The sequence below is a fragment of the Bubalus bubalis genome, chromosome 3 (assembly GCF_019923935.1).
Source record: "Bubalus bubalis isolate 160015118507 breed Murrah chromosome 3, NDDB_SH_1, whole genome shotgun sequence".
NCBI lineage: Eukaryota > Metazoa > Chordata > Mammalia > Artiodactyla > Bovidae > Bubalus > Bubalus bubalis.
In genome coordinates, this window is record NC_059159.1 from 160331956 (window position 1) to 160356352 (window position 24397).

General features: G+C 41.6%; 3 protein-coding genes across 3 annotated transcripts in view; 1 reads left to right on the top strand and 2 right to left on the bottom strand.

Moving 5' to 3' along the window:
* Positions 1–12984, bottom strand: part of ELP1 (elongator acetyltransferase complex subunit 1) — a 63782-nt gene extending 50798 nt beyond the window's left edge. The window contains exons 1-8 of the mRNA XM_044940399.2: positions 12686–12984; positions 9219–9381; positions 8661–8813; positions 6927–7008; positions 6208–6288; positions 3069–3154; positions 616–712; positions 179–269 (exon numbers count right to left, since the gene is read on the bottom strand). Of these exons, the coding sequence (XP_044796334.2) occupies positions 179–269; positions 616–712; positions 3069–3154; positions 6208–6288; positions 6927–7008; positions 8661–8813; positions 9219–9368 (740 nt within the window). The 5' untranslated portion in view covers positions 9369–9381; positions 12686–12984. The remainder of the gene's footprint in view (positions 1–178; positions 270–615; positions 713–3068; positions 3155–6207; positions 6289–6926; positions 7009–8660; positions 8814–9218; positions 9382–12685) is intronic.
* A 141-nt stretch (positions 12985–13125) lies between these two features.
* ABITRAM (actin binding transcription modulator) lies at positions 13126–19719 on the top strand. Its single transcript, XM_006079402.4, has 6 exons — positions 13126–13327; positions 14939–14990; positions 15579–15708; positions 18335–18411; positions 18494–18563; positions 18649–19719. Exons 1-6 carry the CDS (start codon positions 13231–13233, stop codon positions 18808–18810), a joined length of 588 nt encoding a protein of 195 aa, XP_006079464.2. The 5' UTR covers positions 13126–13230; the 3' UTR covers positions 18811–19719.
* A 1600-nt stretch (positions 19720–21319) lies between these two features.
* CTNNAL1 (catenin alpha like 1) overlaps positions 21320–24397 on the bottom strand; it is a 57151-nt gene continuing 54073 nt past the window's right edge. The window contains exons 16-19 of the mRNA XM_025282191.3: positions 23402–23458; positions 23143–23256; positions 22396–22479; positions 21320–22262 (exon numbers count right to left, since the gene is read on the bottom strand). Of these exons, the coding sequence (XP_025137976.3) occupies positions 22257–22262; positions 22396–22479; positions 23143–23256; positions 23402–23458 (261 nt within the window). The 3' untranslated portion in view covers positions 21320–22256. The remainder of the gene's footprint in view (positions 22263–22395; positions 22480–23142; positions 23257–23401; positions 23459–24397) is intronic.

Here is a 24397-nt window from a genome sequence, read left to right on the forward strand (position 1 = left end):
ATCTACTACTCACACCACATTCAGACTTCAGAAAACTAAGAAAGATACAGGCTGACAGTCAAATGAGAACAAGTGATTATTCTTTTGTGATTTATAAATACCTACATTCAGTAGGTACCACCACCCCTACCCTCGCTCTCTCTGGGGAGGAAGTTACAAGGCTCCTTCTCCCACTCACTTCCAAGCCAGAGCAGGTCCCAGTCCAGCCACGGGCTCACTGGTTGACTGTAAAGCGAACTCCCGGTTCCACACTCTGACCTTTCGAGCCCCTGTGCAGTAGGAAGAGGGGGAAGAAATGACAACGACAAAACTGGGAGCACGGTGATAAATGCTGTCAAGTCAGAACTTCCAAACATCTTCCTTGTTAATAAAAACTGTCATGGTTTTACAAAGCCAACTAGATTAATCTTGCTAAAAAGTTGTATCTAACATGTAGGAGGCTGGACCAAACAGCCTCAAAGAACTCTTCTAATGCTTTCTTTATGCATTTAGCACCTAAAGCAGCACATTGTCACGTCATGTGCAATGAAAGTAAACCCTCGGAGCAAAAGGAAGAAAAACTCCCTGAACTAAGTCTAAAAAGTTTTATTTAACTGCAGCAATTTATTTCCATACCTGTCTCTGGACAAACAACACTCACAGCAAAAAACTGCCCATCACCACGCCAGGTAATTTGTGGTCTATGGTCATCCCAGGGCAAAGCAGATTCGTGCTAAGAGAGGGAAAAACACAGATGTTACTGGGGGCCTTAAATGATCTAGAATCTAACCAGCCTCAGGCTATTAAAATTAAATCTTTTATATAAGGTTTAAGATACTTGAAAATGAGTTTCACAGAATCCTCAGGAACCCTATTCGATGGGCCCTTAGACCCAGAAATCCTCAACCTAAAACAAAACAAAATCCTTCTCTGGGCATTAGAAAGTGGACTCTAAGCACAGCAATAGAGAAAGAGCTGCAGACCTAGATATTAAAAATATTAAACTAAGGAATCTATCAGGTAACTATACACAGAAATAAATGTTTGTCTAAATTTGAGAGAGTATTTACTGTGTAGGCTTTGCAACAGTGCACAGAAGAATGAAGATGAGAGGAAGGTGGGCAAGGAACAGCTAGAGGAGCTAAGCCAGCAGCCATGATGAAAACATGGATAAGCGCCTCGTTACGCAGCCCAGAAGGAAGAAAGGTTTCAAGTGCTACTTGCATCTTAGTCCTGAAAGCCTTGAAGACAGAAGCCAATTCTGTGGGGCTGGGCACCAGCGACCGCCGGGGCAGCCTTCATCACCTTCCAGCAAAAGCTAAGTCAGAATGGTGCTAATGCCACAATCGGCACAGCAGGGAATACACAGCAGCCTAACATGATTTACTCGCAGAGACACTGCCCTGCAGTACAGAACACGAACTTCCTCCAGTGAAGGGCTGAGACAAAGTATCAGCTACATGAAATAAATTATGCATGGGAAACACAAATGCCAGGCAGTGTATGATTTCATCTATTCTAGGTCTGCTCAGGCAAATTTCCCATGTAGTACAGACAAAAATGCTTCCATTATATTCCATTCTACAGGCCCATATCCTGGGATGATCCTCAATTCATCTCCCTCTCACCTCACATCTGCTCTATTATCAATAAATCCTGTGGGCTCTATCTTCAAAATGTATCCAGAAAGAAGGAAAACATAAGAGTTTCATCCAAGAAGAGAAATCAGAAAAAAAAAAAAAAATCTAATATAAACGCATGTAGGAAAAGTATAAAAACATGCATGAGAATTCTCAACAGTGAATACAGGACAGTAGCTCCTTCTAGGGAGGAAGCGGAAGAGTGTCAGGAAGGGATACTGAGTGTTTCATTTCTATCTGAGATGACTTTTTTTAAAAATAAATATTGGTTATAATTATTCTCTTTGTGGAAAAAAAAAAAAACTGACTAACTTAGCAATAAAAAAGAAAAAGAGGATCTTTCTCATTCCCTAATGCATCTAAACAGCTTATGTCCATGACCACCCTCTACCTGTGAAACAGAGCAGGATCCTATGGTGGTCCTTGCCCCCCCACCCCATCCCCACCACCATGGCCTCAGCTTGCCTTTTGTCCATGGAAAAACTTCAGCTAAACAATAAATTCAATCAGAGAAGTGAGAAAAACGAAGAAACAAAGGAAAACAGCCAAACAAGACTAAGTGGTAATAGTTTAGTCATTAAGCACAGTCAAGGACCTTTAATTCCTCAATAATTTTCTGAGCCATATCCTATGAGCTATCTTATGGATTCTAAAACCCCCACTAGGTGAAAGAAGTTAACTACATGATGACCAGACTGTAGCCATGACATAAGTTGCTGCAATTCTGAGAACTGGCCTTAAAGAAATGGGAACAAACTGACCCTAGAACTAAAGGTGAACTGTACTTAAAATAATCAAGATGACATTGATCAGACCACAGCATGACCAATTTCAAGGTAACTGTAGAGCTGACTTGACTGTTTCTGCACGTAGTCCTGTCAGTGGGCCTATTAAAACTCTTGCCCAATGGTTGTTCGGGTGGGGCTGGGGGGCAGGGAATGCCAGCCTTTGGAGAGGAGCGTGCCCCTCTCCCCCTCTCAGTTGTCAGCATCCGGAATAAAGCAAATTTTCCTTTCCACCAACCCTGCCTCTTGACTGACTTTAGAGCAGCGAGCAGTTGGATCCCTTTCTGTAACATCTGGACACCCAAGAGTTCCTGGTGGGTAGCAGAACTTCGGAGAAGGCAATGGCACCCCACTCCAGTACTCTTGCCTGGAAAATCCCATGGGCGGAGGAGCCTGGTAGGCTGCAGTCCATGGGGTTGCTAGGAGTCGGACAGGACTGAGCGACTTCACTTTCACTTTTCACTTTCATGCATTGGAGAAGGAAATGGCAAGCCACTCCAGTGTTCTTGCCTGGAGAATCCCAGGGACGGGGGAGCCTGGTGGTGGGCTGCTGTCTCTGGGGTCGCACAGAGTCGGACATGACTGAAGCAACTTAGCATCAGCAGCAGCAGCAGAACTTCTATTTGTTTCAAACAAAGTTCTTTATCCATCAGACCAACCTTACCATTTGCATCTGAAAAGCTGCTTGCCTGCCTTCAGATCCATGGAACTGCGTCTCCTTCCTGCCCCAACCAACAGTGATGAACTTGCCTAGAGAACAATTAAGTGAGAACATGCAAGACAGTCAATAAGCTAGATAAAATAAGAGCCGATTCATGAAGTTGGGTCCTCTGAGACCTCTCAATAAACTGACCAGCAGTCAAGATGTTAAAAACCTATGCTCCACATTAGATGCTCAGTGATTCTGAAGACTCTGAAACACCCTTATTTTGGAGCATTACTGCCATCATATATAAATTCCCTTGATGACAGTCAGCAATCTGTTGCACTTTACAAGTAAGAAGAATGAAACATGAAGAATCTATGTGATACCTCCATGGATAACAAAAACATGAAACACGAGAAGACGAAACACGAGAGCCGGTACTAAAATGCCAACTGTAAATGTTCAATTCGCTAAATGTATCCAACCTCCTTGCTAGTGATGGAGATCATAGATTATGGAATTCAACTCCTCACAGAGACTGAGATCCCCCAGGGACAGAGGCCAAAATTACATCACAGGGCTTCTGCCTTTCAGGTTGGGCTTCTTTTTAAATCATAATGCTGAGCTTACTACATAAACCATAAAGTCAGAGTTGCTGAAATGACGCAGTTCTTCTGTCCCTGGAAGTGGGATCTGGCATCCTCCAGATGTCGAGTTACGACAGAGATGTCCTTGAGAGCATCCATCCGATTCAGGACCCAAATACCTCCTCCCTACAACTGACGCTGACAGTGCTAAAGCAGGGCTGCTTATAATTTCTATGAATTACGGCTGGCGGGACAGTTTCCTGTCCGCTCGGCTTGGGCACATCCAAGTACTGTATGGCTCACACCTCAGAGCATGCCCTGCTGTTGTATCCAAATAGTAGTGCCTATCCTGGTGCATGGCCTGGGTTTCTACCCAAAAGTTTCCACAGAGAGGTAAAGGGTCTGGAGGGAAGCAAAAAACCTTTCCCAGTGGGAGATCAGATAATAGTGATGGGACTACTGCAGAGATCAGCAAACTACAGCCTGCATCATTACAAATAAACTTGTACTGGAACACAGCCAAACCCATTTCTTTACATATTATCTTTAAGTGCTTTCCCACTAGTCAGCATAGTTGGACGGTTCCAACAGAGACCACATGGCCTGTAAAGATGAAAAACGTTACTATCCAGCTCTTTACAGAACAAGTTTGACACTTGGGTTAGAAGAAAAATATCTGTTCACCTCTTCACACAGTGACTTTTTGTACTGACAAATGCATTTCTAAGACTCAAGACCCTAACTTGGACTCCTTCTCCTTTGATATACTCTATCAGACTTATGAAGTTGGCAGGATGAATGAGAGCACGCTTTCCCATGCAAAGCTGTGTGCTTCTTACCTCTACGACAACCTCTATGACTATCCTCAAAGCTGGCTGCCCCAGAGTCCCACGCTGGACCCTAGATCCAGCACCATACCTGCTCCCTGAGCTAGTAAAACTGTAGCTTCTGTCAGCGACTCCCAGTCCACAGCTCTGGCTTCTGCTGAGCATCAGCCCTTACTAATTCACGTGCTTCGTGTGGTGATCCCATATGGCCCTTAAACAAATTCAAAACAGAACTCGCCACCCACCTCTTACAGACCACACTTCCCCCCTTTACTCTCAGATACTGGCATCTTTATTTTCACAACCTGAATTTCTGGCTACAGTCCAACTAAACTTTCACCTTCACCTTATACTCCCAAAGCCTATTTATTTCATTCTCTAAACTGGTATTTTTCAAACTAGCTAGGGCAAAAGAGGAACCAGACATGTATATTCCAAAACTGTTTCTCATAATTCCAAAAAATGTATTCCTATCTTCACTGAGAATCAAAACTTCCCTGGATTTTTCCCCTTTTCTAGCCCCAGACCCACCTTCATCTCTTACCTGGGTTCCTGTAGCAGCCTCCTACCAGGTCACCCTGTCTCCAGTCTCTTCCCTCTCTACCAATCAACCGTGCATCATCAAAACCTTTAATTACTGATCTCCTATAATTCAATGTCTAAATTCTCTATCAAACTGAATCAAAATCTCTCCCTTTTATTTAATTCCACATCCATATCCGGTCACTAAGCACTGCTTAAGTATTCACAGTTGCCTGAATCAGCCAAGATGTGTCAAAGGCTTCTGTGAAACATCCCTGCCTTGGAAAGAACTGATTCAGTTACTTGGACCACTCCCCCACCCTCAACCCTCGTCTACCCAACACCAGATAAGCCAGAGCTCAGCTCAAGTTGGCCTCCTCTGGGAAGTCTTCCCTCCCCATGACTCCTTTCTTCTCCTCATGCTACCCTAATACTTGCAATGTTCTGTTATTATTGAACTAACAGGACCCCTTAAGGGAAAAGCAGTTTTAGCCACAGTATCAAACACACTGCTGGGTTCACAGTACCTACTCAACCATTATTTCTGAAGAAAAAAAAAAAAAAATTATTTTTGAATGAAAAAATGAGTAGCAATTTTCTAAATGATTTCTTATTTGGCTGAACGAGAAGACAGGAGGTGAGAACTCAGCAAAATTTAAAATACCATCGCCCCTAATCCTCTCTTCAATCAAGCCAGCTACCTGGACCCTCAAGTTGGTCGGAGCTGCTTAGACTCAAGAAGCATCTCCACTCTTACTCTCTTCAATACTTCCACAGCCTACTGCCCATTTCATCTCAGCTAGATCCGTGCAAGAGAACACTCTGATGGTTCCCATGACCATTCAGAACTAATCAATAGAACAGAAGTCAGCTCTTTATCCCACCTCTCTTGTATTTTCCCCCAAACTGTGTATCAGAAATGCTCTCCTTATTCCAGCCAGTATAGTCCTTTTCATCAAACCCCAAGACTAAACCCATCATGGGTTTGGGCAATAACAACCCAATCTATAAGCACAGATTCTTGTTTCCCAGTTACTGACAAAGCCGACTCTCAGACCTGAAGGGCCACCAGAGGTATGCCTTTTAAGAGCTGGAATGAACTGAAGGAACTGGGCTATAGACACTTAATTAAGTCAGGGTTTAAGCTTCACAGCTCTTTGGGCTTATGACTATCAGTCTGCAAGAAAAGTCACAAAATGTTTCAGACAAAGTTATACTTACTTTCACCAAAATCATCCTGGTGGATTTGCTGTTCCATGATAGGTTCAAAGTCTTTTGTCATCATAATTAGGGTCTCTTGGCCTTGAAGGAGCACAAACAAGAATGATTTTGTTCTCATTTAACAAATCTGCCGTTCTGTAAGTATCTACAGCACTGCAAGATACAGAGCTGAAGTGGAAGAATTTGTAATTGAAACAGGGAAGACAGGATTCATTCAAAATGTTCTGACGCTCATTTAAAAAAAAAAAAAAAGTTTCAACTGGGTAAGTCACCTGGTGCTTATTCTCAGCTATTTATGTATGTCAAGCTAACATAAAAGTGTACACAGCCCTTCCTCCTCCACTAACTGCAACTGTTCAGTCACCAAGATACCTCTTTGAGTGAAAAGCTCATCAGGGTGCTGGTTTACAGAATCTCAGCCGGAATGAAAAGACTTATAGAAAAAAAAAAAAAAAAGGACTGGAAGAGCAGTTTTCAGAATCAGTTTATTTTATACAGCAACTCTTCCTCTTAAGAGTATATTAAAATAAACATTGCTGACATTTTAAACTACAGACTTCACAGCAACTTTTTAAAACAATGTGTTAAGAAGTAAAACTTCCCTCAATTGTTTCAAGAAACGTTTTTTTTTAAATCTAAGCACCCTAAAACTTAAGTCTTTGAGCTGTCAGGAGTCATGTCTCATAAAGTCACGAGTTAGGGACCAGTGACATGCTTACCTGTGGCAAGCAGCACCAGCTCTTGGTCAGGACTCCAGCTCATGACAGAGATACCACTGGCTACACTCCCGACACATTCCAGCTGAGAGAGACATTTTAAAATGTTAAGAGAAATATGAAAAGATAAGCACCCCGATAAATGTTTATTATGACCTTAATCAAAATAATTCACAACACACCAAGGTGAAATTAAGCAGTAAACATTTATTCAGTAACAGATATTAAAAGGCCAGGCGTGATACAGATCACGGGGACTGGATGTGATGACCGCCAGTCCATTCCTCCCATTAAGGAGATAGGAGATGCCTCCACAGTAGGCTGAGGGCTGTAACTGAGGTCTCCAGGAATTAAGTGGGGACTCAGAGCAGAGAATGACAAATGGCCCAGGTGAGTTCAGGAAAGCCTCTCTGAGGAGGTGCTTTAAAGGGAAGAAACAGGGCTAGGAAGAAGAGACCAGCGGCGGGGAGGGGGGGAATGTGGTGTTAAGGCATAAAATTATAAAAAAGAACAGTTAAAAATCAGCTGCCACTAAAGCATAAGGTATGCAGGGACGATGGGGCTGGGAGGTGAGGCTAAAAAGGAATTTGGCAAACAGACAGTGAACCGTCTGATAGAGACAAGAAGGAACATGGATTCTGTCTTACAGACGCTGTGATGCCATAAACAGAGAGATCAGCACCATCTGATGGAGACCAGCGGATTACAGGAGCTCGGTAATTAGGAAAAAATTCTACAGAATGTTTTACAAGTAAAAGCATACCTTTTAAATATGAGATATACCAATTTGTACTGGATGGCTTTGATGTTTCTCACCATGAACTGAGAGGAAGATTTATTATTGTACTAAATGGAACCGTTAAAAGCAAAGGTACCAGATTTAGACTGCCAGGATTCAAATCTCACCCGAAAACTGTTTGACCTTGGCCTAGCCTCAATTTCCTTTTCTGAAGAATGAGGAAACAACAATCTACTTCATAAAGTTATAATGAAAAATTACAAAATTCATGTAATTTTGATGAAAAATACTTTAAAAAGTGCCTGGCGTACTGTAAACATTTAATAAATGCCAGCTGTTATTACTATCCTGTGATTAGTAATATAACTCTTGTGACACATCAATGTTAAAGAGATCACAGCTAAGGGAATTATCAACAAAGTTTAAAAAGCTATCAAGGCGAGTAAAGACATTCAGAAACTCAGCCTTATGCTAGAGTAGAGAAGGAGGCAAGTCATTGAAATCTATCACCTCTGATAGTCATAAAATGTGCACAAAATGAAAATGTATCATCTTAGTACCTGTAGTTCAGGGACTCTACAGTCAGTCATCAAAGAGAGGCCTATCAGCATTCTTAACAGAAAACACGAGCCATCTAAACATCCCAAAGACTTCCTAAACTGAGAAATAAGGGTTACAACTCAGGATCGGATTGTAGCAAGAGGTGAGCCATACCACACAAGAATGGGTTTGAGGTTTGAGGTTTTGTTCTTATCTGGAATGCTCTCATTGTTATAATTAATAGATGCAGCAGACAAAACTGAGTTTAAGACGAATCCTGAAACCATGTCAACAACTTTCTGTAAAGAACGGTAAAATGCAAGGACTCTAATTTGCAAAATGCCTAAATATTATGGCTCCCGATATTGTAAACATCTATGAAAAACTAGTGACATGATACCAAAAAAAGACGTTTGAGGATGCCTGAGATTTCCTCCTCCCTGGTCTCTCTTGCTTACCTGGTGTGTGTTGAGATTACAAAGCAGGACATCTCCAGAAGCTGTGGCCACACACACAGACTCCTGATCCAGCAAGTCCTGAATACCAATGATGCAGCCACTTCCATCCTCTGGGAGAAAGCCTTCTGCCACCAAAGGAATTTCATTTTTCACCTTTCACCAAGACAAACAAGCAAATTAAGTCAATCTACTTTCAAGAACAATTCATAACATTTCTAGAAGTAAAACATTTTTTTAATGTTTCTTTTATAATACAAAAGCTTTCAAAAATTTTTTTCCTAGATTAAAATCCAAACTTTCACTTGAGAAATATCACAACACTACCATCTTTAACAAAGAAAACAGTTAATATGCTTCTTTTGCCAAGCAAACATAAAACAAATACCTGGTCTCTTTGGAGATATCCAATAAAACATGAAGCTAAAAACTACGATTTTCTAAAATCTACAGTCGGGGGAAAAGGGACTAAGAATGTCATCACCTAAAATACATTAGTAGCAAAATATAATTAAGGGGAGATATCAGAATTCACCCAAATAACCTCCATCAGTAATTTACCTCTCTCGTGACAGGGTCTACCTCCACCAGTCCATGCTCTGAGCCGATGACCACCGTTGCCTGCTCGGCTCGGAGACAGAGGCACTGTGGTTTCCCTTGAGCCTGAATGTCCCTGAACTCCAGGCTCCGAAGTAACTTTAGATTCCTCATGATGAAGCAATGCCTAAAAAAAAGTACAAATACCCTTAATGAAGCTTTAATTTCTCTGAGAAACAGAAACAGCAACAGCTTTATAACAACAAATGACACTCCAGTACAAGCAAAATGATTCAGGGAGCAGAGAAGTCAGAATAACCAGAAAAAAAAAAAAGATGTAATCCGAACCCACAGAGAGATAAGTGGTAGCAACCTAACCAATTGTTTAAATCTAGAGTCTACAAAGTGAGGCTGTGAAATCTATTTTACATTCTCACTCTTTGGAAGAGGCAAGATTCTCAACTTCAGAGTTTTTTCTTCAAAAAAGATTTAACATCAGTTACTTTGCAAGGAAGTAAAGAACACAATGAATGAGAAAACATGTTACTTTTGCACATGAGGATATCTTTGTAACTTGACAAACTTACAACATTGTATAAAAATCTACACGTATACATACTTGGCAGTTGGAGAAAATAGTTACTTTAATATCACCACCTACATTTATAAACTGGCTTTTTATCTTAATTAAAAAGTTAAAATTGAAATCAAACAGAAATAAAGAAAAGCATTTACTACTCTCAGAGAGAAAAGACACTATGAAATTATAATAGGATCCTTCAAAACGATGATCAACAATTGGAGGAGCTTGATAACCTGACATCACATAACCTTCACGTAACTCCACTTTTCTGGTCTGGTTTTCACCAGGGCGATACAAAAGCTGAGAAACGAATGATCAATAGGAAATATACTTTGGTTTGGCAAAATCAGACTTGCTTTAATACATAACATTATCTAAAAGGGGAAAAAAAAAGCTTATATGCTAGATATTTATATCCAGACTGCTTTAAGGTTTATAAGTAGAATTCAGTAACTTATGTTAGGAGTGACAATTACATAGACCACACGGGCCTAATTGTCACCTTAATCCAAGGTGCATTCTCTCATCTTGCATTTTGTGCATATGACAATGAGAGAATAAACACAAGTCACTTCTTATTCTACACAGCAGATTAAGTGCAGTTTGAATGAGGCAACACAAAAAGTGAGTTAAGAGGAAGGCAAGACCACGCATGGTAGAAGTGAGGAAGAGAATCAAGGCAGACGATGGTTTCGTAAGGTTTCACGACATATATATTTAAGAATTTCTGGGAATTATTTGAACCTGTATTCTACCATGCAAACTTTTAATTTAGATCTAATCCTGAATAGAAAGCTTGCATTTTTTCAAAGAATATAAAAATTACATTATATTTCATCTAAAGACACCACAAAGGTGACCACGGACATAGATCTGAAAGGATAGGAAGATGTGAGACGAGAGAATGTCTGGGCTAGAGGTGGGTAAACAAGGAACAGCAAAAGATGAAAACAGGCGACAGGGGGCTGAGATGTATTTCATGCTGGTTTAGCTAATTATGCTGTTATTGTTGCCATGATAAGATCATCAAAATGTCTTTCTGTAAACTTGCATTCTATTCATCAATAACCTTTGGACCCAGCATAATAATTTGGAAGGTAAAGGCACAAGGTGAGGACTCCCTCTTTCCTGTAACCTTGCTGTTCCAGTCAATGTTGTTTCAGTCAATGCTGCCCCAGCAGTGGACCCTCCTTCCAGGGGCCCTTGGTCCCAGTCTCTAGTACTCCCAGGACCAGCCTGGTAACAACCACCCCAGAGGTACCAGCACTAACCAGACAGGTGCCCCTCCAGGTGCTGGACATCTACTAACACGGAGCTCCTCCTCTGAGTTCTGGAGTTGTCAACACCAGCTTTACAATGTCTCTCATCTAAGGTTAAGTCATGACAACCCCAATGGCTTCCCTCTGTTTTGAGCCTCAGATCTAGCTAAGCGCTGTAACTTCTTCCATCAGTTTACTTTTTAGTTATTTCACTGCTCCTTTCTGCGTTTTGTTCTTCCAGGAGCTACTTAACCACTTCTTCCGATTAAATTCTGTTGAAATACAGTGTGTTTTCTGCCTTCCTGCCTAGACCCTAACTGACAGACACAGCAAACAACCTGAGTTCTCAAATCACTGAGCTTTCAATATCACCAGCCAAGGGCGGCTCATCATTCATCCCCCTTCTCCCCAACCCTCCCAGCCTTTAAAATGAACTTCTCTAAATTTTCATACCCATCATCTTTATTCCTTTATCTTCTCAAAAGTGTCCTATTCCTTTTCAAGACCAGGAAAGGAGAACCCTCCAAATTCCCCAGGACCTCCGCTTATCAGTCCCATTTTTTTTTTACATCTGCAATCTCCAACTCCCCTGCCCTCAATGACTCACCCTTTCTCAGCCCACTAACGTGCTAAAGATCCCACCACACCACAGATCAATCCTGGATCCTCTCTGAAATTCTGACAATGCCTCTATTTTCTTCCCTTGCTCCTCATCCATCCACTTCTTATCTAACTATCATGTCCATGACTATAAGTACCAAAGAGATCATTAATATGCTTATTAGATCTAAATGTTTAGCCCTGACCCTCCCCAAACTGAACATTAAAGTCACATTTTCAACCTTCTACTGTTATTACAAGGATTTCTCAAATGCACATCAAATGCAACTTATTACATGGCTTACTATTCTCGATCAAATTAGTTTCCCCACTGGGGACATGGCATTTCTACTTTCTCTGTCTTTCAAGTTGAAACAGTGTTTGCTTTCCTTTTGCCCACATTTTCATAGTAAACTATTCACTGGTTACTGCCCTGCCTGTCAATGTGCGGTTTGAATCCTTTACATAGTACGTAACCCTACCATCGGCTACTAGCATCCAACGCCGACTGAGCACTAAGTGCTAATTCTGGACAAAAATGACTACAGTCACTGCCCCCACAGAGGTCACAGGGGAGAGGGCCACCTAGGATACCATAAAACATGGAGAAGCACACGAACGACATTTCGAAGAAAAAGTCGCAGGTGCCCGAAGGGGCTCGCAACACATCATCTGAACTTCTCCGACCGGCTCTCTCTCAAGTGCACTGTTAGACTTTAATTGGTGCCTTAACTGGCTCAGCTGTACTGTCCGCCCCTGCAAGGAATCCGGAGCTCGGGTAAAGTGCGCGGCTCGGGGAGCAGCAGGTCATTCCCCGCCTGCCACGCGGCGTGGAACCCTCTGATGGTCGCGGGTGCAGCAGGTGGCAAGTCGGCAGAGAACTCAAGGCTCGAGGGCAGAGGTGGTCACGCCGCACTTCACTCTGGGGCCTGCAGCAGGCAGCGGCAGAGCGCTCGGGGAATCTCTTCATCGGGACACCTTCTGGAGGACAGGGCCCGTTTCTGTGGCCCCCACCCTCCCCACCCCACCTAGGCCGCTCGAGCGCTCACCTGCGCCGCACTCCGAGGACCCCGAGGACTTCCCCCGCCAAAGAGCTGTGCGTCCGCCCTGTGTCGCGCACTCGCCTCTGTCCGCTGCTCTTGAGCTCGCGCGGTGTGCACTCTGTCGCCGTGCCGCTCGACCCCCTCCGGTAGTGGCTGAAGCGGGGCCTAGGAGAGGCTAGCAGCGGGACCCTAACGAGCGAGCAACACCAGCTATTACCCGACCGGAGCTGCGCGGGAGTGAGGTCACGAGGAGGAGGGGGCGTGGCCCGCCTTCTTCGGTGCCCTGCGAAGTACCGTGAGGAGCTGCGCTGGCCACCTCCCCCTACCGCTACGTCTTCCTGCCCAGCCTATTGTATTTGACCTCTGCTTAGACGTCAGATGCCAAAGCTCAATAATTGGGCCGGTAGGCGGAGCCTGCGGGATTGGAGGAGCAGCGCGCTTGCGCACACCGCGTGTCTCGGGCCACACGCCGGAAAGACGCCCTACTCCTGGGCCCGCCGGAGGAAGTGTCCGGGTCCCGGAGGGCGGGGTTTGCAGCCTTGGAGGTCGCCATGACTACCGAGCCCGAGGACCCTGTGGTCGACTTGGCTCCCGAGCCTGCGGTGCCGTCGCTTGTGGATCGTTACTTTACTCGCTGGTACAAAGCAGGTAAGTGAGGAATGATGTTCGTCTCTCCTGGGCCCCATTGGCAATATGATGACAGATCATAAGCCACGCGCACTCTCCCCAAAGCAGAAGGAACTGGATCTCTGTTCCCCTCTAAGCCAAGGGAATGGTATTTGCAGAGACGTGGAAAAACAGCAGGGTGCATTCTGGGGAGGGTGAATGCAGTGCGAGTTCAGGAGGATGGGTTACTTGGGGGAAGAGGATAGTCTAAGGTGAGATCTCCGAGGGAGATAGGAACTGGCTTCCAATCTCCTTGAGTACCTAAAGGGTTTTAAGGGACTCAGTGCACCATAAAATGATTTAAACAATCAGGTCGAAACTAAGCTAGAGGCATAGGGAGTGAGAAAAGAGGGTGGGTTAGAAAGAGGCGTTTAGATAGCAGATGCTTCTAATTGTTTTGCTGGAGAAGACTTGGAGTCCCTTGGACAGCAAAATCAAACCAGCCAATCCTAAAGGAAATCAGCTCCGAATGTTCATTGGAAGGACTGATGCTGAAGCTCCAATACTTTAGCCACCTGATGCAAAGAGCCAACTCATTGGAAAAGACCCTGATGCTGGAAAAGATTGAAGGCAAGAGGAGAAGGGGGGGCAGGTGACAGGATGAGGTGGTTGGATGGCATCACCGACTCAATGGACATGAGTTTGAACACCCAGAGATAGTGAAGGACAGCGAAGCCTGGTGTGCTGCAGTCCATGGAGTGGCAGAGTCAGACACAACTGAGCTACTGAACAACAAGAAAGCCTAATCTATTACACTTCGCCACTTCCTGGTGGCTCAGTGGTAAAGAATCTGCCTACAATGCAGGCAACCCCAGGTTCGATCCCTGGGTCGGGAAAATCCCCTGGAGAGGGGAATGGCAACCCACTCCAGTATTCTTGCCTGAAAAATCCCAGGGACAGAAGAGCCTGGTGGACTACAGTCCATGGGGTCGCAAAGAGTCGAACATGACTGAGTGACTAACATACACTTACAAGTAGGTATCCTATTGGAGAGCTTTTGTGTACCTTCAAATAAGAGTGATGGGAGCATCACTGGAGACCCTCCTCCACATCCTTGCTTATATTCATTCAGGGATAATAGGTGTAATCAGTTTTTGCAATATTGAAATATTTTATAATAGCATATGTCTTATTGGCCAAACTTTGTGTAACCAACCATCAGGTTTATCCTAGATTGAGGGACTTCCTGGAATGCATGACTTTGAGTGCTAACATGAAGACAGTCCTGGGCAAACCAGGATGAGTTATTCTAAAATTGACCAAGAAAACATGTGCTACTATATTAAAAAGATGCATCACTAATCATCACTTTTTTTTCTAATAGAAATAATGAGTAGAATCATTTTAAAGTGAGGATAAAACAAGATGGAGCAAAGAATTAACATCACTTTGACACTGAATGAATGATTCCATCTGGTCCAGATTTAACTCCTTTATAGGAAGCCTTTAGGTGTATCTTTTTGAGTAATGAGGGGATACCAGTGACATATGTATCTAGTCTTCACAATTAACTATCTTTATGAACCAAAGAAAGTACCACACAGTGGCAGGAAATACTGACTCAAGAGCCATAGAGTCATTCATTTCTTCTAGATGTCAAAGGAAAACCCTGTGAAGACCACTGTATACTGCAGCACTCTAACCGGTAAGCAAATTGGAAATTTTAAATTATTAAAAAAATTTTTTTTTCTGGTATTGTAGCCTGGTATGGTCTTGTACTGAATATTCACTAAATGATTATCTTCCACTGTGTAGAGATGGTATTATATATATAATAGCCATTTGGTTGACAAGAATGAGTTTTTCAATGCTTACACTAAACAAGTAAACTTGATTACTCAGACATCCAAATGGAGGACCATACCCTTAGTCAGCTACTACTTCAAGTAACCAGCCCGTGCCTAACCATGGAATTGCCCGAGCCCATGGAGAGGGCCAGGGTGGAAACACAGATGTACATATGATGCCTCAGTGCTATCTAACACCTTGGTACTCTCCCCTTTTAGGGGAAGTTAAATTCAATCCCATTTTCTCCGTTTTTATTATTGTATTCTTCAGTTAAGCTCCAATAGTAGCTGGGGAAAAAAAAATGCAGGGGAGGGGTGGGTGGGGAGGGAATGATAGGTTGACTAAACAGATGTCAGCTCAGCTCTTCTTGTGCCAGTAGGAATACTGTGTTATAGGAGGAAGAATTATACCATGCAGTAATATTGGATCCATTTTTGCTCCTCAGAATATGTGTCATCACGTTGGCAGGATCTCATCCAGTTCTTCAAAGTGGAAAAACAATTAAAAGCATTTCTTATCAAATCAGTACCAACTGTAGCAGACTTCAGAACAAAGTCTCTGGGAAATTTAAGCGGGTATGTACCTGTATTTCTTTACTTAAATCCTCTATTATCAGAATAATGATAGAGCCAGTCAGTCTTATAACCAGCAATATATACTCAATACGCTTCCCTGGCAGTTAGAGATGATTTTAAGAATCATCTTGAACTTGTAACTCTAAAAGAAATTTTCAGACCAAAAAGATAAGGCATTTCAAAAGGTATATTATCTGTCATATAGGTTCTGCACCACCATCCCTACCATCCCCAGGATAAAGGATGGAGAAAGTGGGCCTTTGAAAGAACAACTCTAATACCAATATAAGAAAATATTTTGTCCCTTCTAATTTTATTAAGCCAGTATGTCAAATTTTATAAACTCTAGATCAATGCTTTTTTGTCACATATTTTCACATGTGAATTTAAAAGAGAAAAAAACAGTTCTGGGCTAGTGAAAAAAAATCAGCCTTAAAATACACAGTATTTGCTTCATATCATTTCCTATTCCTAAATCATTGCCAGTTTAGTACACATCTAGCTTTAGTACACATATACCTTCTTCTCCAAATAGTGGTCAGTTATATAAAAATGTTACCTCTATCCTCTACAACTCTATGCAAGACCAATATTATTAAAGGAGGGTATCACACCAAGGACAATTCAATACCATACTAAAATATCCTGACAAAGCCCCCAGATAGGAAAGTTTGAGTGGATGACTTCAGTTCAGTTCAGTTCAATCGTTTAGTCGTGTCCAACTCTTTGTGACCCCATGGACTGCAGCATGCTAGGCCCCCCTCTCCATCACCAACTCCCAGAGTTTACTCAAACTCATGTCCGTGGAGTCGGTGATGCCATCCAACCATCTCATCCTCTGTCGTCCCCTTCTCCTCCTGCCCTCAATCTTTCCCAGCATCAGGGTCTTTTCAAATGAGTCAGTTCTTCGCATCAGGTGGCCAAAGTATTGGAGTTTCAGCTTCAACATCAGTCCTTCCAATGAACATTCAGGACTGATTTCCTTTAGGATGGACTGGATGGATCTCCTTGCAGTCCAAGGGACTCTCAAGAGTCTTCTCCAACACCACAGTTCAAAAGCATCAATTCTTCAGTGCTCAACTTTCTTTATAGTCCAACTCTCACATCCATACATGACTATTGGAAAAACCATAGCCTTGACTAGATGGACCTTTGATGGCAAAGTAATGTCTCTGCATTTTAATATGCTGTCTAGGTTGGTCATAACTTTTCTTCCAAAGAGTGTCTTTTAATTTCATGGCTGCAGTCACCATCTGCAGTGATTTTCATTTACTGAGTTCATACAAAGAATTTCTGCTAATTACCCTTACTGTTCTATAAGACCCTTGTTTATACTAGGCCTAAAGGCCTCTAATAACCTGCCTTATAATTATTTATTTTTTTCCCCCTCATTCAAGAAGAAAATGGACTTTAAAAAGCATGGACCATTCTTTGAAATCTACAAACTACAAGTAACAGTTAGTGCTTCTGATGTTCCTGTGATAAATCTTTGTCCAAAACAGTAACACCATTGTTAAACTGAGGAACAGCGAGGGACCTGCATATGGAACCCTCTGTAGATAAACTTTGATTGGATCTCAGCACTGCTCATCATTTATTTTCCTAAGGGAGGTGACAACAAGGGGTTAAAACACTTCTTTTTGACACAGACCCAGTGGTAGAGAAACCATCTAGGATGAATCTCTAACTGCTTCTCCCAAAAGTGGGAGTCACACTGACTAGTATTTTGAAACAAAGTTACCACATACCAGAGAAGTGAAGCGTGTGGTAACAACACCTGAATACTGTCTAATAATATTGTGAGTGGTAAAGAGGCCCTAAAGAACAGTATCTAGACCTCAAATGTCCACTGCAATAAAAATTCCCAGAAGGAAAGAGCAACACATGAGACATGCTTGCATCCGTTTCCTGTGAGTTCTTGTAGGTATTTGTCAGAACCTCTCCAGATATATCCATACAGTGGTGTACGTGAAACTAAAACCATGCCATGACATTCAGACAGATTAAAGTCAAAATGCAGTATTCACTAGTGGGAGATGGGGTAAGGAGTAAATTACTCTTAACTGCTACTGAAAACTTTTCTGTTTTCCACATTTTCCTTAAAGTGCATTTTTTAAAAAATTAGAACAAAGATCCCTCTTCAAAAAGCCTTAGTGATTGACCCTAATAAAGAAGTCCTTTCATATATTAAAGTTCTAATATAAAAATAAGTGGGAATCTTAATGAAACTTTGTATGACATTGCTGTCATTTGCTGTAATATTGGATTTTATATTGTTTATTGATAAGATTTCCCTGCCCTTTGGATATCTTTACACTTGGATATATGGAGCTTTCTCATATACAGTTAAATATAATGTATAATAAAATATATTCTTAATATGTAACTAAACTATTATCACATGTGTCTTTGACTGCTTTTAGCCCTAGAGCTTAGGATGTTACCTGACCCATAGCAGGCATTTAATATATAAATGTTTGAAGAAATGAATGTTTTTTTCTGTACTTCACTCATTTTTACTTAAAACACGAATTCCAGGAATATATGCTATTGTAACACTGAGGGCTGCCTCTCAAAGAAAAATGAAAACGCACATCAATTAATTTTTCTTCCCTTTTTTTACCAGGGGGCACAGTTTCTCACAGAACTTGCACCTCTGTGTAAGATTTACTGCTCAGATGGAGAAGAATATACCATATCTAGGTAAGTTACTTTTGAACCACAACTTGGGAGAAACAAAGGAGGTTAATATTTTTCTTCAAAACAATTTTTTTTTTCTAACTAGCTGTGTTAGAGGACGGTTGATGGAAGTGAATGAAAACATTCTCCATAAACCATCTATTCTTCAAGAGAAGGTAGAAAGGGCTGGGGAAGTAGCCCATCCAGCACTTTTTATTTGATTTTTGTACCATTCAACATTAAATATTGTTTCCTTTCTAGCCATCTACCGAAGGCTACATTGCAGTTGTGTTGCCTAAATTTGAAGAAAGTAAAAGCATAACAGAAGGGTTACTGACACAAAAGGAGTATGAAGAAGTTGTGGTGAAACGCCTCAGAGCCGCGACAGCTGCCTCACGAGGGCCGAGGACCGAGACGGAGTGAGAGCAGCACCGCGTCCTTGTCCTCACTGGCCTACCAGTCCGCGCACCAAGGACGGACCAGCACGGGCGAGGCCGCCTTCACACCCGGCCGGCCGCAGGGAGGCCCGGTCTGAAAACCTGACCAAGTCTTCCTTCTCTGTCTAGCATAACAAGCCTCAGTTCTACTTTGTCTTCCGCCTCCCAGATCTGACTACCCATGTACTCACTGACTCTGTTCTTCTCTTGCTTTTCTCTAACAACTAGCAAGCAAGAGATGTTTTCCTGGTTAAAAACCAACAAACAAAGCATTTTGAGGAAAAATATACTCACCATCCTGTAGCCCATTAATAACTACTATGTTTTGACATAACTGTTTGAATGTTATAGCATGGTAATTGTTTTTGCCTCAATTTTCCGTCATTTTGAAGCTGAAAAACAACCGGCCTTTCCTCCCCAATCTGCTTCAGTGTGACGCCACCAAAACGTCTGGTCTTCCTTAGGTTGCCAAGAAGAGGCTAGGGTAGAGTTTGCCTTCCCTGTTCCTGCAGGTTGGCCTTCAGCTCTGAACAGTGTAGCACTGCCTTCTTAATGGGGACACATGGAAAGGCCTGAAAGGGGCTTTGCTAACATGGAAGTATAACCATGTGGTGTTAAGTAACACATGTATTTGTGGTCACTCATTCTCACCCTTCAGTTACAGGATAACCAGTGAAGAAGTTGTTATACTTCACAGACACAGATGCCTTTGAACAGGAAAAAAGCTTTCATATTTAAAGAAACAAAAATCTATGAATTTATGGTTTAAGATTATATATTTATAATGAATTTCAAATAAAAGGGCTTTTTAAATTGTTATTTTTCCTTAAGGGCTGCAATGCATACAAACATACAAATATTTGTTTTTAAATAAAAGTTACCCTTGATGTGTAAATTCTTTTGGACTTCCATCATCTTTTGCTGTTCAAGTTGTAAGTTATCCCTTTCCCACCCCCCACTTGCACTCTGAACCGGACGTGAAACAATGGACTGGTTCAAAATTGGGAAAGGAGTACCTCAACGCTGTATATTGTCACTCTGCTTATTTAACTTATATGCAGAGTACATCATGAGAAACACTGGGCTGGATGAAACACAAGCTGGAAGCAAGATTGCCAGGAGAAATATCAATAACCTCAGATATGCATATAACACCACCCTTATGGCAGAAGGTGAAGAGGAACTAAAAAGCCTCTTGACGAAGGTGAAAGAGGAGAGTGAAAAAGCTGGCTTAAAACTCAGCATTCAAAAAACGAAGATGGCATCTGGTCCCATCACTTCGTGGCAAACAGATGGTGAAAAAATGGAACAGTGACAAAGTCTTTATTTTCTTGGGCCCCAAAATCATTGTGGACAGTGACTCCAGCCATGAAATTAAAAGACACTTGCTCCTTGGAAGAAAAACTATGACAAATCTAGACAGCATATTAAAAAGCTGAGACATCACTTTGCTGTCCAAGGTCCCTGTATAGTCAAAGCTATGGTTTTTCTAGTAGTCACATACGGATGTGAGAGTTGGACCATAAAGAAGGCTGAGTGCCAAAGAATTGATGCTTTCAAACTGTAGTGCTAGAGAAGACTCTTGAGAGTCCCTTGGGCTGCAAGGAGATCAAACCAGTCAATAAAGGAAATCAACCCTGAATATTCATTTTAAGAACTGATGCTGAAACGCCAATACTTTGGCTACCTGATAGGAAGAGCCATCTCAAAGGAAAAGACCTTGATGCTGGGAAAGATTGAGGGCAGCAGGAGAAGGGGATGATAGGATGAGATGGTTGGATGGCTTCATCGACTCAATGGACATGAGTCTGAGCAAACTCTGGGAGATAGTGAAGGACAGGGAAGCCTGGCATGCTGCAGTCCATGGGGTCACAAAGTTGGACACAACCTTGCATGTGAACAACAGTTCTCATTTCAAGTATATAAGCTCTTTTGTGAATAGTTTTAAAATTATTTTTGATTTCCCCATTTCATGTAGCACAAATGATTCCCAGAGATGTCATAAAACAAAGATATAAAGATAGTAAAAAAATTATATATGTTTTACATATACTGTTACAGCATTCTCCCATTATTTCCATTGTAATTTAAAAGAATATTTTGGTTTCAGGGAATAAATATCATGTTTGGTGATTTCTATAAAGAAATATTTTATAAAGGTCATAACAAAAGCTGACTACATGCCATTTTCTCTCGAAGGCCTACAGTACATTCAAGTTTCCTTCAATAAAATACTGACTAGCTAGGTGGTAGTTCTGTGGTTCTTCAGGATCAGGTGCATATTCATTATGAGGGCTGAACCAGATAATTATCAGACAAGCCTAGAGAAATACTGCCTTTTGGCAACTGGCATGTCCTGTTAGATTTCAAAATGAATTTCAAAGCACTGTGATAAAAGAACAGAAAAACAAAGTTAATAATACAGCATCAGGACAGAACTTATAACTGGATCCTACAAACCCACCCCTCAAAAACAAGAGCTTTGAACCCTAAAATTTAAAAGACTAAAGATGTTTATTTGTTTTACAATGAACATTCCAAAGGCACGTATATAAAATGCATGTTTACTCAGAATTTAAACAGCTTAGTTCAGTTATTCTGTCTTCTATCTTACATTCCATCAGTCGCTACTGAGAAGTACAAAAACTACTTCTGAAGCCAGTAACAGAGGCTTAGGCTTCCAACTAATACTCAGCAGAAACAAGCCAGCCGCGCTAGAACGAAAACTATAAGCACTTCCTAGTGAGCTTCCCTCTAGGATTTTGTGGCGTGAGCTCCATGATCCTGCTTTTGGGAAGAGAGAGGAGAGGGGCATGCATCACAATAGACTGCCTGTGCACTGAAACACTAGAGAACAAACATGCGCTCTTAGGATGGATGACCTGGCCCAGAGGGGAAGGCAGAGGCCCAGACATTCTCAGTGGACAGGAGGGAGTGAAGAGGAGCCCACAGGCTTGTGGGAAACTCTGCATCACCGAGACTACTGGGCATCTGCTGCTGCAAGTTCGTGTCCTAGATGGGAAGCTTAAATTTATAAAACAGTTATGGTAAAATATGCCATCAGTGAGCATATATTTACAATAGCTTCTTTGGATTAAACTGTCATTAAGACAGTAGGGATATTTGGTCTGACTTAAAGAACATTATTCAAAGCAATGTCCCATTTTAAAATCACCCTGCAATTAGAAATACAGCAACTACCATGGCATTTATTAGTTGTCAGAAAGCTTCACAATCGATTTCATGATCAGAAAATAAAACAAGATTTCAGTTTGTTTTCTCTGCAAAATTGTTGAATTTCTGAAACATAAAGGATCATTTACTTTCTAAAACGGTCAGTGTTGCCACATGGTGTTCCCAAGATCCGACCTCAAAAGTTTCTCAAGTTTTACCATCCACAGTTGTAACTGAGACCCATCTGTTGTTTTCCATCTAAAGCTGGAAAGAATTGAGATAATTAGTATCTGCTTTACTCTTAAAAATTACAAAATTAAACAGTATCTATTTTCTTTTGCATTTTCAATTACAATAATTTTTAAAATTTAAGTTTAAGACAGAGAAATCATCTCACCTTCTTCAACAGTTTATAGCAAAGTGAGAGAAGCTGAACCAAAACAGCCATCATGGATCTTGCCTTTGTAATACACTTATCAACCTATAGTGACAGAAAGCAAGCAGATCAAATTCTTACCAGGGGGCCTTCAAAAGACTTTATCATCTACAATTTCACCATTATAGAAATCTAAGGAGTGTCAAAGGGTATATAGATTAAGGTATCTGAACTGACTTGATGAATCGAGGCCCCAGAACACAGAAGCGGCAATTGCTGCTGAAGTCTCGTGCGTGCCAACTTCATGGAACCTCAGGAAGAATGAATGGAAAACCAACCTGCTCTATTTCAGACCATTTACGGCTTCTCGGTGTGCACCAAACAGTAGCAGTGAACCCCTAACTTGCAGTCCCTTGCACTCTACTTTGCTGCACACAAACTTCCTAAAATAAACAATAGGAGCCTTTCTCTCTGAAGGGTCTGTGCCCTAGACAGGTGATGATGGTGAGATTTAGGGGCAGCTGCTCAGTGCTATGGCATTAATCTTGTCCAAAAAGCTAATTTATCTGGTGAACCTACTGCTCCCTGAGGTCAGTTATAACTGCAGATGATAAACAGTTCTTGTAGTTGAGGCAGGAAAAATGGAAATAAATTGTAGTTTGGGTATTAACACTTTATTTGAAGAGAGAGGCTGGAAGCTAACCTAATAAAAAAAGGAGCATGAAAGTTTCTCAAGTGCCTTCCTGCATGTCCCACTGTCCTTTATACCTTTAGAAGCACTTGACTCTGTAAAGGTGTCTTAATTGTTGTCTGGAGCTGGTGGCAGAGAGGAGCCAACGTGTTTATTTCCAGGAGAAGCGTAAGTTTGTCATCATCTTTCAACTGAAATGTGAATGTGGCAGTTATAACAATTCCAATGAAACTCCACCTTTTAAACATCAAATACCGTTATACCTCAATAATACACTCTCAAAGTGAGTATTTATGACATCAGCACCAGGACCAGGCAGCGGGGTATGTGAATTACCTGTTTTGAGAAAGCTTGTACACTTGAAGCAAGCTTCAAGCCCTCTTCAGCAAAAACCTGGTGGAAAGGAAAAACATCACTACTTTAGGTGCATGTCTTCTACTGGTACCAAGTACACTCGTAGATAATTTTCATATGGAATTTTAAAACTAAAACCTAACATTAAACACCTCTCATGGAACGCCTAAGGTTTTTGTTGTACCCAGGAAAACACAAGAGTTTAACTCTATCTACAAGCAGATTTCCCAGACCTGATGCAAACTTATCCCTGCAGAGGCTGCTCTACGTGTGGCCACCTCCAATTACCATGGAGGATCATGAGATACTTAGAAAAATTATGTCTGGGTTTCTGGATGGATCCAAAGTTCATCCCATAATTCCCCCAATTATAAAAGGGTGATGAATCTTGGAACATGAGGTCAAAAGCATTAGAACATTGGTTTCTGCTTCTGGCTTAGCAACAGAGAATCTGTCACTCATACATGTTCTTCAACCAGCCATCTGAAGGGACCAATTCAGATTAGATTTTCACTACTTATCGCACATTCTATGATTTATTAGTAAGCAGAATAGGATGACAGGAAGGAATGCTGGAAAATACTTTAGAATAATCACGATGATTATTTTTAAATGGTACATAGAATCTTTTAGAGTGAGAGATACCAGGGAAATGAAGACATAGCTTTAGGTGGCAGCAGTAAGAGTAAAAAGAACTGGGTAAATTTGAGAATGATTTTTGAAGAAAAATAATAGATCTTGGTAATAAAGTAGATAAAGCATATGAAGAAGGAGAAAATCATTTCAGGGTTAACTTTAACCCTCTTTCCAACAGCCTTGCTATCATGGGATAAACTGATCTCAGGGTCAAATAGCCCTTTACATCCTTCCTTAGCCTTTAAAAGGGAAACCAATGTGTTTCACACCAACCTTCCAACCTAATGGGATGACTCACTTAACCCACATGTTCCTCCTCATCTTTCCACATTACCACTTTCC

Excerpts from the sequence above, each read along its gene's own strand:
- ABITRAM (XM_006079402.4), top strand. The coding sequence starts at position 13,231 with ATGACTACCGAGCCCGAGGACCCTGTGGTCGACTTGGCTCCCGAGCCT. Across the intron at positions 13,328-14,938 it reads TACTCGCTGGTACAAAGCAG|ATGTCAAAGGAAAACCCTGT; the intron begins GTAAGTGAGGAA and ends CATTTCTTCTAG. Across the intron at positions 15,709-18,334 it reads TCTCTGGGAAATTTAAGCGG|GGGGCACAGTTTCTCACAGA; the intron begins GTATGTACCTGT and ends TTTTTTTACCAG.